Raw genomic sequence first — 17,325 nt, 5'->3', positions numbered from 1 at the left:
GTAAATCATTTTAAATTTGCTCAAAACATTACATTACCTCATTAAAATGTTTCATTCAAACACACACTGCAATTCTTTTTTCAATTATTTCAAAAATCTTAAATATAATTTAACTTTTAATTCAACTACATCTAAAGAAACAAATGTAACAAATGGAAGTGATTCTGACACCAACCATATAAATTTTTTATACTGATAATATATAAAATTTATATTTAATTATTGAGTTTAATTTTATATTATAGTAATATTCAATTATTTATATTTAAATATCCACCCTCCTCCTGTTATCCTAAAACACTCTCCCCACACTCATTATCACTTCTTCTCCTTATCCATTCTATTGAACCAAACACATTCTTAATAAAATAAAATATTAATCAAATCTCTTCCATCCATAGGCAAGTCCATTGGGACTTCTTCAAATTATTAATTAAACCTCTTCTATCCAAAGGCAAGTCCATGGGGGCTTCTTCAAATTTTGAAAAATAATAAAAACATTGAGCCAAACCATTCAAGAAAAAAAAGTCAATGCCTCAGTTTTCTGCTTTTTCTCTTGCCCTTTAGTAACAAAACAAAAAAAGAAGCAAATCATAAACAATCACAAAAAGAGTACAAAGGAGTAATTAGCGGGCACTATATATCACTAATATTTATGATTAGCATCAGAAACACAGTTCTAATTATTTTTCTTTGCTTACAATAGCAGCAAATGAAACCTACCTAAACTAACCCTCATGAACACTTTCCCTCTCAAATTTCATTTCAATTCCAATTATGCCCTTCCCTACCTCCTCCTTCTCTCCACCACCCTCTTCCCACCGCCAACCACCGCACAAATTCCGAATGACCTACCACCACCACCGCCAGGCAAAATCTCCGCCCTCAAATTCGACAAATCCATGGCCATCGTCCTAGTCATCCTAGTCGTCGTGTTTTTCATCCTCGGTTTCCTCTCCGTCTACACTCGCCAGTGCGCAGAGCAAAGGATGAGAGGAAGATTCGACCTGTCGGTTCCGATCGTCGGCAGCCACCGGAGGCAACGCGGACTCGACTCCGAAATCATCGAAACGTTTCCTACCTTTGTTTACTCCGCCGTGAAAGGACACAAAATCGGAAGAACCTTGCTAGAATGCGCCGTGTGTTTAAACGAGTTCCAAGATGATGAAACGCTGCGTTTGATTCCTAATTGTAGCCACGTGTTTCATCCTGAATGCATCGATGCTTGGCTTGTTAATCACTCCACTTGCCCCGTTTGTCGCGCCAATTTGATTCCGAAACCCGGAGAATCTTCTTTCGTTTCGGTTCTAATTCCGGATCCGGATATATCCGATTCAGATAACCCGACCCGGAGTAACAATGATTCCGAAATTAATCTTTCACCTTCTCCTAAAGTGAATTATTCAGTTACACCGAACCGGACCCGACCGATTCGGTCAAGCTCAACCGGTTTTAAAATTGGAAGCTGGTTTCCGCGATCACATTCCACGGGTCATTCTCTGGTTCAAGAAGGTGAGAATTATGAGCGGTTCACTTTGAGATTACCAGAGGAGGTGAGGAACCGGTTGGTGGGTTCAACACCGAGCCACGTGGCAAGTTGTGGTGTTACTTTTACTCGTGAGGGGAGTGGGAGGAGGGGTTTTAGAACAAGGAGTGTGGGGAGTAGTGCTCCTGGGAGGAACTATGAGTGGTTTAACCGGCCGGACCGGAGGGGATTTTCTTGGACGCCGCCGTTTATGGGTCGAACCGGTTCGAGTTGGTTGAAGAATAAGTCGCCTGGGAAATTGGATGATGTGGGAGAACGTTCTTCTGATCGGTTGTTTGCAGGTAATCGGGGTTAGTTGGTTAGATTTTATTTGATAAAAATGAAAATAGTTTTTTATTCACATTTTATTGTTTTTATTTATCGTTAAAATTTGGAAATACATGAATCTGGTGAAGAAACGTTTGTTGTTCATAGAAACAGAATTCGAAGAATGTTTATGCAAGGTATAGAATTTTTGTTATTGAATATGGTGTTACAATTTTTTTTGAAATTAATTTAATGACGTTTTATGATTTATTTTATTTATTGGCCTTACCTTTTTTATCAGTTTCATCGCTTTCATTTAAATTATTGTGAAATGGTTGTACTAAAATAATTTTTTTAAAAGGATAATATAAATAATATTGGGATATAGGCTAGAAAGTGACTAAACCGTCTTTAGCAAGTTACTTGTATCGTTTTTGTGGGACAACATTTAGTTCTAGAACACGTATAAATTGTAATGGTTTAATTAAGTGTGGTTGGTCCTAAGTCTCATTCCAAGGAAAGGGACCTAATAATTAATAATTTTATTAGCGAGTACACTAGTAATTTAAGTTTAATGAGTGTTGCAAAGTTAATCAATTTAAAAGTGTTAAAAAATAGTATTCAAATTTTCAAAAATTGAATGTATTGTTTAAAGAAGAATATTACAATCATGTTGATCTTTTATGAAGAAAGTGAGGAGTATGCATCGGTGGATAGTGAAAGCGACCTGCATATGGAGGCAATTGAGGAGCAAACAGATGGGATTAGAGGGTGGTTGGAGTGTGCGATGGGAGCCGTTGTGGCTGTTAAAAAATATCAATCCTGCCGGCCGGCAAGTTTATAAGACTGTGGGTTCACCAACTGTCATCCAATCTTAATATTAGATTTAAATGAAAAATATTGATAATAAGATATTCATATGGGCAAGAGTACTTACATAACGTGGGCAGAGGGCATATCCAATTAAAACATTGTGATGCATAAGTATTAATATATCCCACTTTTCTTATTAAAAAGAAGATATGATATTTTTACCTTGCAAACACCAGACTTCAACGTATATAGACCCCTTAAACTCACCCTTAATTCTATTGTCCTGACTTCATATCTGTTATACAAACAAACTACTCCATCCCATCAAATATTTGAAAATTAGGGATCTCTTGGTTGGAATTTTGTTGAGAAGTAAAATTCAGTCGGAGAAGTTTGGAAGCAGAGTCGACCCATAAACAAAATGTGGAGAAGTCGACTGAGCCTGAAAACTGGAGAAGTCGACTAGACTTGAAAATTGAAGTAGTCGAATAGGCCTAATGAGGTGGGAACGGTGCAAGAAAAAAGCCCAATTGGAGTCAGTTCGTACGAAATGAAATCAGACTTGGGTAGCCAAAGTGGAGAGCGTGAACCCTGCCATACCCCAATTTTTGACCTTAAGATTCCTCAATCATTTATATTCTTACCACTAATCAAGATCACCATCTTGAGTTTAACTTTTAGCTTTGTGCCCATTTCACCTTAGGAGGGAATCACCAAGCACCCATGTTTCTGCAACTTGTAAATATTTCTTTGTTATGTTACACTAACCAAAATACAAAAAAATATCTTTTTCTTTCAAATCTTTGTGCCTTGTAGGTGATTGAAGCAAGTGCATTCACACTCTCTCCTAAAACTAGGGTTTTGAGGATCAACCCTCAATCAGTTGATCATTCATGGAAGCTAAGTGGCTTGGACTTCAAAAGAAATGTCCTTATCATCAAGTGTTATATCTTGAGCATCTCTTAATTTCATTTGATCAAATTTATCTTATGATCATGTGGCTTGGTTCATCAAGAAACTCCATAGGTTCATGTGTTTATTTCCATGCCTTCTTCAACAAGTTTCATCAAGTTATGAACCTCATCATCAAGTGTGCTTCAAGACAAAATCATTGCAAAGTCTCATATATTTCCTCATGCTTTAAAATGCAAGGAAAATTCAAGAGATTCAAAGTTGGTTCAAGAAGTTTGACCTAATTTGACAAGTCTTTGATTATATGATTACAAGGGCATAACTCCCTCAATTTTTCATTTTTTAATGCTTTTTTTTGCAAATGATTCTCCTCGACACCATCAACAACTTCTCTTTATAAGTGAAGAAGAAATTTTGTGAATAAAGTAATAAAAAAGGAGAAGACATTATAGGCCCTTCTTTGAAAGTTCAAAGAATTGTGTGTCCACTTCAAAGGATCATAACTTGCTCATTTCTTATCATTTTGAGCCCAGTCTTTTTGCATAGTAATCTTGAATGAGTCTACTTTAAGTCAACTTTTGAGGTAAAAAAATAAATTTTGAGTGGAAGATCATGAAAGAAGGAGAAACATTTGAGGTCATTTCAAGATGCATAGGTTTTAAGGCATGCCATGTGTGCAAGACTGACCACAAGTCCAAATTGCTCAATTTTAACTTTCTCTCACATAACTTTTGGCTATAAGCTTATTTTTCCATTCTCTACAACTTTAATGTTGGGACTTTTGATCAATTCAAGCTCTAAAGTACTCATTTGAGTCATACATAAAGGTGTTTGATGAAATGATCTCGCAAGATTGGCTTGTTTTTGCCCAAGTTGACAAAGACATATCTATTAATTCATGAAGCCTATGGAGGTGATTCTTTTTGAATTGTGTTCATCTTGATAATGAAAGTATTTGGCTCAAAGTAAATTTTAAAACGCACACACCAATTTCTTGGGGGCTAAGGTTGAAGTGAGTTGCCCAAAAATGTCAAAGTTGCTAAAATTGGCCAAGTGTTTTATGCATTATTTTTCCCCACTTTGAGGAGCCATAACTTTTGATACAAGAATCCAAATGGAAACTTTCAAAGCTCATGATAAAGCTTGATCACCCAACTTTCCAAAGAGTCCAAGATTGTACCATAAAGGTCCCTACATTGCTTGCCACATGATGTTGAAGTTGATACCTTAAGGCTTAAGTTTCCACTTACAATCAAAAGTGAATTTGATTAATGTGACCTCTAATCACCAAATTGATGCTCGAATTTCACTTAATCATGTCTAACAAAGTTGTCTGAGCCAATTAGAGTGCCAAAACGCATGATTCGGATGAGTTTTAACAATTTGCAAGTTACACTTTGGTCATGATGCAGGTGTGCACGAATTCGTCTCAAATTGTCTCATCCACCTCTCCTCATTACACCATTCACTTATCCTATAAATAAGGATCTCATTCCCATCATTTTGCAAGCTTTAGAGAGCCAAAATCACTCTGCCACATTTCTTCCAAAGCTCACAAAAATCAGAAATCGGATTCACCTTTCCAAGCTTTCCAGTTCTAATCTCTTAACTCTATCTTCATCCTTGAACTCCTTTGAAGCTAACCACACCATTTACAAGAAAAATCGTGCTTAGAATCAAGCTGCCTAACTTCATTTTCAGAGCTTCAAATTTGAGTTTTAACATGTAGTAATTCGCGATCGTTTTGTCTCAAACTTGTTCCCATTCTATTCTCTATTCATCCTTGAAGCTTAAGCTTCTTTTGGTTATGATTTTGGTTGAGTTTTGAGCATTTTATGGTGATTTTAACTTTTTTAATTTCTCTGGTTTTTCTCAAATCGAGTAAGATGCAGTTTGAATAAATTTTTCGCGAGCTATTGGTTGAGATTGTCTGGAAGAGACGAATCCAATCATACCACTCACGAATGTTGATTTTTCTGTTTGAAGGATCTGCAATTCGCTCATTTTCGTTAAATTTACAATGTTCTGAGGTTGAAGACGATGACATGAATGTCTTCAACCAATCAGAACGTGCCACGCTTATTTTCAAAATCTGATTTAAAAGTAATTCAGTGCCCCATTCATTAAAGACCATGATATTCACAACACGCCATATCCGTTGGATTTGATTACTAACGTGTTTTGACATTGATCACATGGTCCACATTATTTTGGTTTTATTTTATTTTTCAAAATTGTTTTACCTTAAAAAATTAATATCTCTCTCATTTTAATTCCAAAAAATACCAAAGTTTTTGCTAAAATTCTATTTTAATTTTCTCTTTCTAATGGATATATATTTGATTTTACTATTTTTAGCTATTTTTGCTTTGTTTACTTTATTTTAATTGGTTTGAAAATAGTTGAGTTTCCAAAAATTACCAAACCATTTTCTAAAAATATTATATAGTTTTTCTGATTTTATTATGGTCTCATGTGAAATTTATTTGATGTTTAGATACTCATTAAGTATTTCATCAATAATTTCTCATTATTTGACCTCCATCTATTTTCTTTTGACTTGTGGGTATAAGTCTTGATAAATCTATTGTGTAGAGATTATGATTTTATCATTCCTCTGATGGGTCATTAAGATGAAATCCCATAATGATCAAAAAGAATTCATCAGGACACTTGGTTTTGTTTTCAATCCATTCCCCTCCCTCTTCATCCCAATCTCATTCTTATTTTTTAAATGTTTTACAAGTCTTTGAAGAATGATCTTCTGTATCATTTCCCTTACTTGCTTGTTTTTTAAAACACATAAATTGTTATTGATCGGCCTCGTTGTAGGGTGACTTCTATATAAGTTATTTGGAGATTACGTAACACCTTTGTATAATATTCATTTGAATAACTAATGTACTACCAGAACTACAAGAAATATGCTCCACAACGACGTGTTGTTGTGACATGGATACTATGTGGCAAAAAAAAGTTGTTGCGACGTGGGAATCACGTCACTATCTTTTCTTAATATTTAAAAATCAAAACTACTTTATCACATGGGGCGTCAAAGAATATTTTTTTTAAAGAAAGATTTTGACGTTAGTCCCACGTCGCAACATCTAAAATAAAAATAAAAATATGGAATCATGTAACGTACATATGGTGGGAAAGTTAAAATTTTCAAATTTCAAGTTGTGACGTGAATACCACGTCGCAACACTTTAAGTGGGAAATAACTTTGGCCTTGACTTGACTGGGTGCAGATAATGGCAGGGAACACAATTAATGTTTGTGACCATTTGAGTTTGCGACGTGGCATCCACGTGGGAATGTTGCGACGTGTTTCTTACGTCGGTAGCGCCTTTATTAGTTGTAGCCGTTGGGGACATTGCGACGTGTGAAGCACGTGGGAATGTTGCGACGTGATTCCCACGTTGCTGTTTTGCTTATATAAAGGTTCATTCTTCCCCATTTTCAACGTTTCCATAACTTGTTTCTTCAAAACAAAATTTGTTTCTTCTCTCTCTATTTTACTCTATATCTTCCATTCATCCTTTCATTTTTACTTCCATTATAATTTCTATAGGTATGATACTTTCATAATTTTTTTCAATTGTATTTTTTATTTTGGTTTAATTATTATTTATACTGATTTAGGAATTTAATTTATGTTAATTTTTTTCTTTAAGATATTCGAAGTGAAAAGGATGAAAGAATATTGAAGAGGTTTAGAAAAAGGTTGGACAAAAAAATTGAAGGAGATTGAAGAAGAGGTATTTTTGCAATTTTAAATTTGATATATTAATTGGATTGTTGGTTGATTTTTAAAAATTATGTTTTATTTTTGTTGTAAAATTTGTGATTAGATTAATACTGTAATGTTTGTGAAACAAAAAAACAAAAATTAATTTATAAATTAATTTTAAACGAAAAAATATATGTAATGGTAAATAATAGTTATTTTAAAAAAAATAGAATATATATTATTTAATTGTAAATAATAGTTAATATTAGTTTGTTTTTAAATATTATGTTTTTTGTTTTGTAAAATTTATTATAAGGTAAAACAAAATTATATAGAATATTTAATATAATTTATATTATATATTATTTTAAAAACAGAATAATTTTTTAAAATAGAATCTTTAAATTTATTACTAGGTAACACGAAATTTATATTATATATTTTCTTAAAACAGAATATTTATTATTTAATGCAAAATAGAATATTTAGTATATGTTAAAATGATAAAAAAGAAAATTTATTGACAAACAGAATATATATATATATATATATATATATATATATATGTTAAGATTGTAAAATAGAAAATTTATTATGTTGGCTAAAAATAAAATAATTTGAAATTTTATTTTTAAACAAAAACAAAATCATTATGTTTATCTTATAAAATTTATTATATAAGTTTATATATTATTTGAGAATATGTTAAAGATTATTTACAGTTAATATATCATTTGAGAATATGTTATACAAAAAAGTTATATATATATATATATATATATATATATATATATATATATATATATATATATATATATATATATATATATATATATATATATATATATATATATATATATTTGATATACATGTTATATATTAATTATTGTAATGATTATACAAATGTGCAGTATGAAATATTATTCGTATTATCGTAGTTGGATGTACGATAGATTGGAACCAGGAAGACGTGCACTTAAACCCTAATTTATAAGAGTTGATGGGTTTATCACATGGGCATTTGCTCGGGAATGTTGTTGAAGCGAAGGAGAGTTAGGTGTGCTTATCTTAAATGTGAATGTACACCTATAATTAGTGACCCAGAGGAAGTAGAATGCCATTTTTATAGAAGAGGTTTCGTTAAAAATTATTGGGATTGGACGTATAATGGTGAAAAACTGTCGAGGAACACCCGAGACTAGCAATACGCATGCTTCAAGTAGTCGACCAGTTATGGAGTATGAGGAAAACTTTAATCTGATTGGTGACATGGTTAAGGATGCTTTTAGTGTGAACGCGACCTATGATCAACCTGAAGATTTTGATGGGGAAGAGTTGCCGAATGAGGAAGCGCAAAGATTTTATCAGTTGTTGAATGAGATGAATATACCGTTGTTTGAGGGGTCGTCAGACTCAAAGTTATCAATGTGTGTGAGATTATTGGCCGCAAAATCAAATTACAATGTTTCTGATCAGTGTTTGGAATTCTTCGCAAAATTGATGTTGGACTCAACTGCAACAAAAGACAACTTGCCTATAAGTTTTTATGATGCAAAGAAGTTGGTGTCGAAGTTGGGTTTAAGTGTAAAAAAGATTGATTGTTGCATTAACGATTGCATGTTGTTTTATGACAATGAGTTTGGTACTAATGATGGATTTTTGGAGGAATGTAAGTTCTGTAAGAGTCCAAGATATCAAGTTCAAAGTAAAGCCGTTAACCGTAAGCAAACACTTGTAGCAGTGAAGTTCATGCTTTATCTTCCGATTAGACCAAGGTTAAAAAGAATTTTGCTTAAATGCATAGTTATAGTCAAATGACATGGCATCATACAAACAAAACAAGTCCAAGCACTATGCGACATCCATTTGATGGCGAGGCATAAAAGCACTTTGATCGGATACGTCTTGATTTTGCTGCAAAACCTAGAAATGTCATGCTTAGATTATGCTCTGATGGATTAACTCCATATCTCCCAGCGTCAGGAAGTGCGTATTCATGTTGGCCAGTTATTGTAACCCCTTACAACCTCCCTCCTGAGATGTGCATGACAAAACCATACATGTTTCTGACCTGTATCATTCTAGGACCGTCGAGTTCAAAAGCCGGAATTGACGTGTACTTACAACCTTTAATTGATGATTTGAAAAGGTTGTTGATTGGAGAATGCACTTATGATATATGGCGTAAACAAAACTTTACATTGCGAGCTGCCTTGATGTGGACCATTAACAACTTTCCAGCATATGGCATATTGTCTGGTTGGGGTATGCATGGTAAAATGGGTTATCCTCATTGCATGGGATACACTAAGGCGTTTACGTTGGATAAAGAGGGGAAGAACTCGTGGTTTGACTGTCACTGCAGATTCCTACCAAGAAATCATACCTATAGAAGAAACAAGAATGGTTTCAAAAAAGACGAAGTGGTAACAGATCTTCCTCTACCTCGATTGTCACCAGGTGCTGTATGAGACAAAGTTTGTGAACTACCAAAATTCAATATATTGGTAAAGCATGTAGAATTCAAGGATACAGGGTCACAATTGGACAAAAAGAAGTATATTTTGGGACCTCCCAGATTGGAAAGATAATCTGTTGTGCCATAATCTTGATGTTATGCATATTGAGAAGAAGTTTTTTTAATAATGTATTTAACACAGTGATGGATGTTAAATACAGAACAAAAGATAATGAGAAGGCTAGACAAGATATGGAAATTTGGTGTAATCGAAAAGAGTTGGAGTTGAAGCCTCAACCGAATGGAAAATTATTAAAACCCAAGACTAGTTACACCCTGACTTCACAAGAAGCTAAAGAGGTTTGTCGATGGTTAAAAGAATTGAGGATACCTGATGGGTATTCTTCAAATTTAGCAAGGTGTGCCGACGCTAACACTAGGAAGTTGTATGGTATGAAAAGTCATGATTGCCACATTTTTATGGAACAATTTCTACCAATTTTGTTTGGTTCTCTACCCAAACATGTGTTTAATCCACTAACTGAAATTAGTCAATTTTTTAGAGATATTTGTTCGTCAGCTTTAAGAGTGGATGGCATCATTAAGTTGGACCAATATATTCCAGTCATTCTCTGTAAGTTGGAACAAATATTTTCGCATGGTTTTTTTGACTCCATGAAACATCTACCTATGCATCTTGCATATAAAGCTTATCTTGGAGGGCCTGTTCATTATTGGTGGGTGTATCCGTTTGAAATGTTCATGGGTGATTCTAAGTGATTAGTGAAAAATAAAGCTAGAGTTGAAGGATCAATATGTGTACATTACTTGCATCGGGAGACATCACACTTTTGCAGTCACTATTTCAACAACTTGATTTTAACTCCAAGAATCATAAGAAATCCTGTAAATGTTAACGAAAGAGGTCAATTCACCTTATCAGTCTTCGGGCTTCCAGGTCGTCCATCTGGAAAGAAGGGTGTTCATTGATTGACCCAACAAGAAATGCAATCCGCACATGTTCATGTCTTGATCAATTGCGTTGAAGTTAAACCATATCCCGAGTAAGTATACCCAACTATTTAATTTTATTTATAGTGTGAAAATATTATTACCTTGAAACTTATAGTATGTTTTTTTAGGGAATTTAACAACGCCTATTTTCATAGTATCGATGTACAATCAACATTCGGTGTCATTCATGCTCGATTTCCATCATGGTTCAAGGAGAGATTGTCAAGCATTGTTACACCAACTCAAGAAATACTCCATTTGAGAAACTTGTCTGAAGACCCTATTCAAAGCGCAAACGAATGGCACACATACTTCGTGAAGATATATAAATTTCACATCGAGACTTGGACTGAAGGGAAAAAATAAAAAATAGTGGTGTATTTGTAAAAGGAGTTACATATGGGGATGAAGATGACTTCTATGGATTTGTTAAACATATGTAGGAGTTGGTATACAATTACTTGGACTCGGACAATAAAGTTGTCTTGTTTTATTGTGAATGGTATGATCCAACTAGAGGCACAAAAATAGACAAGACATACGGTACTGTTGAAATTGAAATGGACCGAAGGTACAAAGAGTATGACCCTTTCATAATGTCATATGTTGTTAGGAAAGTTTATTATATTCCTTATCCTTCATTTATGCCACGTAAACAAGGTTGTTGTGTTGTAATAAAAACAAAACCATTGGGTCATATTGAAACTGGCGATCTAGTGGAAGATCTTGCTTACCAAGTTCATGAAGTTGGACCAATTAATGATGTGATTGCAGTTGAACAAATTATAAGTTAGATACAACTGTTGAGGGGTATGAAGTTGATGCGCATATATTATTGGTTGAAGATAATGTGGACGGAAAGCACGAAGGCATTGGGTCCGAGGACAATATCTCCTCAGATGATGATAATGATATGGATGAAGAGCATTAAAATTTAGAATAATAAATGTATATTGATGAGAATGTGTTTTTGTAATTTTACTTAATGAACCATCTATTGAATATGTTAATGAATATATATATATATATATATATATATATATATATATATATATATATATATATATTAATGAGAATATGGTTTGAATATTTATAATTTATGTTGATGTATATATTTGATTAATCGTGTACTCTAGAAATAGGTAAAATACCACACTAATCTGAGAAGGGTAAGGGTAAGAAGACCCAACGCCCAAGGATAATAGTATGTTAGTCACCTCAGTCGACAATGTATCCCCCACACCTGACACAGGTTCCCCCATCCTTTCAGCAGACTGGGGGATCGGGCACCTCACCTATCACATATATACCTGCACGTGAGGATGATCATGTGGAACCGATGGGGACGATATTGAGCTAGATGGGGATGATATTCAATTGGATGGTGACGATCTTGAGGGGGAGGATGATCCGAGTGAGATTCATATCATTGATGACAGATAATATATTTGGCCTGCTGGAAGTTCTTAAGTATCTTATTTATAAATATTTAATCAAGTTTACATTTCCTTTTTAATATAAATTTATATTTAACGCATGCTAATTCAATTTGTTGTTGTTTAGTTTCGGGCCGAGTCAGACTGCTGTCAGGTGTATAAACTATGTGATTCAGCAAATGTATAAAGAAGCTTGGAAGAGTTTTGGAGAAGTTTCAGATAAAGATGTTTGGTTTAAATGTTTTAAGGTATAATTAATTTATTTTTTGAGACATTTTTATTTAAATCTTTTTTATTATATTTTTCTAACTGTTTATTTTAATATCATCAGGAAAAGTGTATGTGGGAAATGAGCGAGAGGGTTGTTAAAAAAAATTATTGCAGTAGAACATCAAAAAAACTTTCTGACATGTTACGACGTGCTAGAAAGCGTTGGGAACTTGATGGGAGCCGTCCTGAATGGCTAGGCAATTAAAAACATATAATAAATCAAAACATAACTTTAAAAGGTGGTAATAATTGTCATGCGTCCAGAATGTTCGTAAGTACATATACTTCTGGATGCATGACAATTATTACCACTTTTTAAAGTTATGTTTTGATTTATTATATGTTTTTAATTGAAGTAAGTTTATTATTTAGGCTAAGAGGTTGGGGAGACAACCACTCATGGTCGAGCTGGTTAAAGAGACTCGGACAAAAAAATCGAGTGAATTTATTGACGAGCATACACGGAAGGCTTTGGTAAATTATTTAATTTAAATTTTTTATATATTTTTTATTTAATGACAACTTTGTGACGTGATTTTCACGTGGCAACTGAGAAGTTGTGGCGTGATTTTCATGTGGTAACTGAGATGTTGTTGCATGAAAATCACATGACAATTGATTTTCATTTTATTATTTAATTTAATTTAATTTAAGTTATATTTTACTTAATATTTTTATTGTATGTGTAGGAGGATTACCAGACATTTCTTGTACGATTTTTGGTCAACAATCCTTAATATACTCCTAAAGATGGAGAGCCACTTCATCCAGATGTTGAGTTTTATATTTGGAGTAAAGTCGTTGGTGGAAAGGGGCCTAATGGTTGTTTTTTTGGTGGTGAAAATTTGGCGGGCAGCTTGAGAAGTGGGGATAAAACTTTATTTCAGAGAGTTAGAGATGGGGGAGGATCGTCACGTTCAGCACAATTGACACCGCAAATGATGGAAATAATGAGACAATTAACGCTAAGTGAGGCGAGATGCGAGTCAGCGCAACGCGAGTCACGCATATCATCATCGTGCGACTCAAATCCCTTAATCAACCGATACATAAACAGTTGTAGCCTCACTAGATTAACTTTTGGAAGGGAGTCTAAACATGTTGTATAGGAATATGTTACATCCAATGTTTTAAAAACCGAACCGAAGAAAGAACTGTTAAAACATGTGGGTCATGGTTCAATCGGTTCAACCGTGGTTGAACCGTATATTAAATTTAAACTTAAATAAATAAATAAATTATTAAATATCCTAATAAAATTAATTTATATTATCTTTTATAAAATAAAATTCTCAAATAATTACGATACTAATAAAAAAAGCTTACAAAATAAAAAGAATGCAATGTAAGATCTAATAACAAATTATAAAATTAGTTAAAGACCAATATGTATATATTTGTCCTAATTGCTTAACTCAAAACCATAATCTTCATCACTGTAATTTTTCACATCTTTATAAAAATCAACATCAGTTATCCCGTGTCCACAAATATTACATTATTTCTTTTTTTTTCTATTACTTTTACATTGTCTTTTGTCTTTCAATTTTATTCTTTATTTTCCATCTATATAATTTTAAATGTTTTATATAATTAATTTTTTAGATTTAAACAGAGAAATAAAACATAAAAAAATCATCTTTGATTTTTTGAACCGTCTGGTTCCCTAAAATCGGTTTCAATTTTACAATTATTTTAATTTTTTGCATTTGAAGCAATTTTATCCCAATTTTATAGACCTAACCATTTATTAATTTAAACCGAATTAGATTAGACAATGGTTCAAAATTAAACCGGTTCAAATGGCAGAATCAATCTGATTTTTGAAATATTGATTACATCATAACTATTTCTGACCCTTCCGTCTCTTTCAAAACATTTCTTGTTGGATTTTTTTATTAAATTATAAATTATTTTTTAGTAATAATAGATGATTCATGTTATTGTTTAAAGAAATTTATTATTTTCTTTTATTTCAATTTTTAATATATCTTTATTATAATATTAAAAATGATTGTATTTTTTAAATTTCTGTTTTCATAAAATATTAATTAAATTTTTTATATTCATAAAAATAACAAAACAATATACTAATAAATATCTAAGGATGTGATAAATGCATCGCCCTTGTCTTATTCCAAAAAAGAAAAAGTCTCCAATCTTTATCCACTTGATTGAAATAAAAACTCGGTACCTTACCCGCGTTAATTAATTAACAAATCTATAGAAATCTCCACGAAGAAAATAATGAATAGACTTAACAACCCAAATCAAAAAAACTATTACATGGTCTAAATTGTGTTGTGTTTCAAAAAAATATTACAGGGTCAAAATTCATTCATATCATCATCATAATAAAATAATATCCCACTCAAAATTAAATTATTTCCAAAAATACCGACCTGAATTATTTTCTTTAATAATAAAATTAGACGTGTTAAATTACGAGTGACATTTGGATATTTGACTTGACCCTATATTATACCAATCAAAATAGAAATAAATAAAAAAAAATCATTAAATAAAAAAAAATCAGAAAAAATAAAAGAAAACTCTCTCTTCACAAGCCTTTAAATTCTCCAAAAACACTCTTCTTCTTCATTCCCGCTATGGCCCAACAAAAGAAAAGGCTCAAAACTCTCACAAACATTCTCAAAGACAAAGCTTCAGTAATCATCGCATCCCTCTCCGTCAAACGCCACGTGTCCTCCGTCCATATCAACATCCTCCGCGCCACCTCCCACACCCTCTCCTCCCCACCCTCCGAGTCACAAATCGCCGCCGTCCTCTCCATCGGCAACACCTCCTACACTCTCCCTCGCGCCTGCATCATCTCCCTTATGGACCGCCTCCACGGCACCAAAAACGCTACGGTCGCAATGAAATGTCTCTTCACTCTCCATAACATAATCCTCAAAGGACCTTTTACGCTGAAAGATCAATTCTCTTGTTACCCTTCTTACGGCGGTCGGAATTTTCTTAACCTCTCGACTTTCCGTGATGACTCGGATTTTGAATCGGTGCAGTTGAGTTCTTGGGTTCGTTGGTATAGTGCTGTTCTTGAACAGTTTTTGACCATTTCAAGAATATTAGGTTATTACATGAATTCGGTAAAGAATGATTTGGATTCGGTTTCGGTTATGATGATGAAGTTGACGAATGCTGATTTGTTGTATAAGCTTGAAGGTTTGATTGTTTTTGTTGAGAAAATTTGCGATTTTCCGGAATCGTTGGATCTTCAGAGGAATGAACTGGTTTATGAGATAGTGAGAATGGTGGGAGAAGATTATAGAAACGTGCAGGGTGAGATATTGTTGAGATTGGAGGAGATTGGGAAGAGGATAGAGAGAGTTGAGGATGTGGGTGAGTTGAACGAGTTGGTGAGTTATTTGAGGAGATTGGAGGAGAGTAGAGAGAAACTGGTGGTTTTGTTTGTGAATAGAAGGAAGAATAATAGGTTTTGGGAAATGGTTAGAGAGATGAAGATGAGAGGGTTGGAGAAGAAGGAGGAGATTGAAGGGAAGTGGCTTACGGTGGTGGGGAAGAGAAACACGGTGGCGGCGCCGGCTGAGTTGACTCGGTGTACGAACCCGTTTCTTGAACCGGGACAATATTTTCCGGTCCCACAGTTGAGTTTTGCAACGGTAAGATGACATACGGCAACGTCGTTTTACTTTTCTGTCTGTAAGAATTTTTCTTTTTTGGCTTTTGTAATTTTTTTATAATTTTTTTTTCTTCATTTTTCTTTTGGAATAAGCACTTTTTTGTGGGAGGTGTGAAGAACTTTTTGGAGTGGGGTTTTCTATGCTGTTGTGTGAATAATTAAAGTGGAAAATTAGACAGATAGATTATAATTTCATCATGTACATTAAAATAAATTAGGATTTTGTTGGCAAATTCAAAAAGAGAGGATTTGACTTTTCCATAAGACTTTTATAGAAATCGATTATATCCGTGTGATTTGTATATTACTTACTATCTTTGTATAATATTGATTGGAATAAATAATGTACTGCCATTATTAAATGAATTAAAAAAGAAAATATTTTTTTATTGCAGTGATCATAAGGAATATGTTGAATAAAAATGGTAACTTTGACGTAAATTATATTAAGAAAGTGAATTGAGTTGTTTATGACTAAGCAATGGCATATCTTGTTATTTTGATAATAATCACTAATTTTTTGTAATTATATATATATATATATATATATATATATATATATATATATATATATATATATATATATATATATATATATATGTTCCGGGATTGGAATTTTTATAAGGCCATGACCTACCAACGGGCTAGACGCCACATGGGCAAAGGGATCTACCCTACCATAAACTCTACATGCACAAAGGCCTAACAATTTAGTAACTTAGTAAAAGACCTAACAATTCTCTTCTATTTTCCAATTCTCTTATTTTATGAAAAAAATAAAACATAACTTAGTAAAAGACCTAACAATTTAGCATCCCTCTTTCACTAAGCACGACACATAACCCAATAGCTTATATTCCACAATTTTCCAGTTAAATTCAATTAAAATACAATAATTCAAATAATTAATTTAAATTCCAATTAAATTAATAAATAGAAAATATGGGGTGTTACACAGTGCACTTGGTGAGTAGTCATCCCATATTCATATAAAAGAAAAAAAGGATGGGAGTTTCATTCAACACCAAATTAGGAAGGATCAGTCCGTCCCCAAAGCTTACAAATATGTGACTCCAAGAGAAAGAACGCCTAGAAATTAGAGATATTAAAGGTTCCCAAGCGGCCTCTACACTTGAATTCCCCCCACAGGTTAGAGGTTGAGGAAAACACAAGAAATAGGGGTTTGAATTGAGTTTTCAAAACTTTTCCCTTAGACATACTATACTATGCATT

At 33.1% G+C, this 17,325-nt stretch overlaps 2 protein-coding genes across 2 annotated transcripts; both read left to right on the top strand.

The window, feature by feature from the left end:
• Window positions 1–312: 312 nt before the first annotated feature.
• LOC131660972 (RING-H2 finger protein ATL11-like) lies at window positions 313–5,291 on the top strand. The gene has a single exon (XM_058930353.1). The coding sequence runs from the start codon at window positions 738–740 to the stop codon at window positions 1,839–1,841; it is 1,104 nt and encodes a 367-aa protein (XP_058786336.1). The 5' UTR covers window positions 313–737; the 3' UTR covers window positions 1,842–5,291.
• A 9,702-nt stretch (window positions 5,292–14,993) lies between these two features.
• Window positions 14,994–16,515, top strand: LOC131655391 (putative clathrin assembly protein At4g40080). Its single transcript, XM_058925275.1, has one exon. It carries the CDS (start codon window positions 15,038–15,040, stop codon window positions 16,079–16,081), a length of 1,044 nt encoding a protein of 347 aa, XP_058781258.1. The 5' UTR covers window positions 14,994–15,037; the 3' UTR covers window positions 16,082–16,515.
• The last annotated feature ends 810 nt before the right edge of the window (window positions 16,516–17,325 follow it).

The sequence above is a fragment of the Vicia villosa genome, linkage group LG3 (genome assembly GCF_029867415.1).
Source record: "Vicia villosa cultivar HV-30 ecotype Madison, WI linkage group LG3, Vvil1.0, whole genome shotgun sequence".
NCBI classification, from domain to species: domain Eukaryota; kingdom Viridiplantae; phylum Streptophyta; class Magnoliopsida; order Fabales; family Fabaceae; genus Vicia; species Vicia villosa.
Note: the sequence above shows the minus strand (reverse complement) of the source record. Positions and strands in the feature narration are given on the sequence as shown.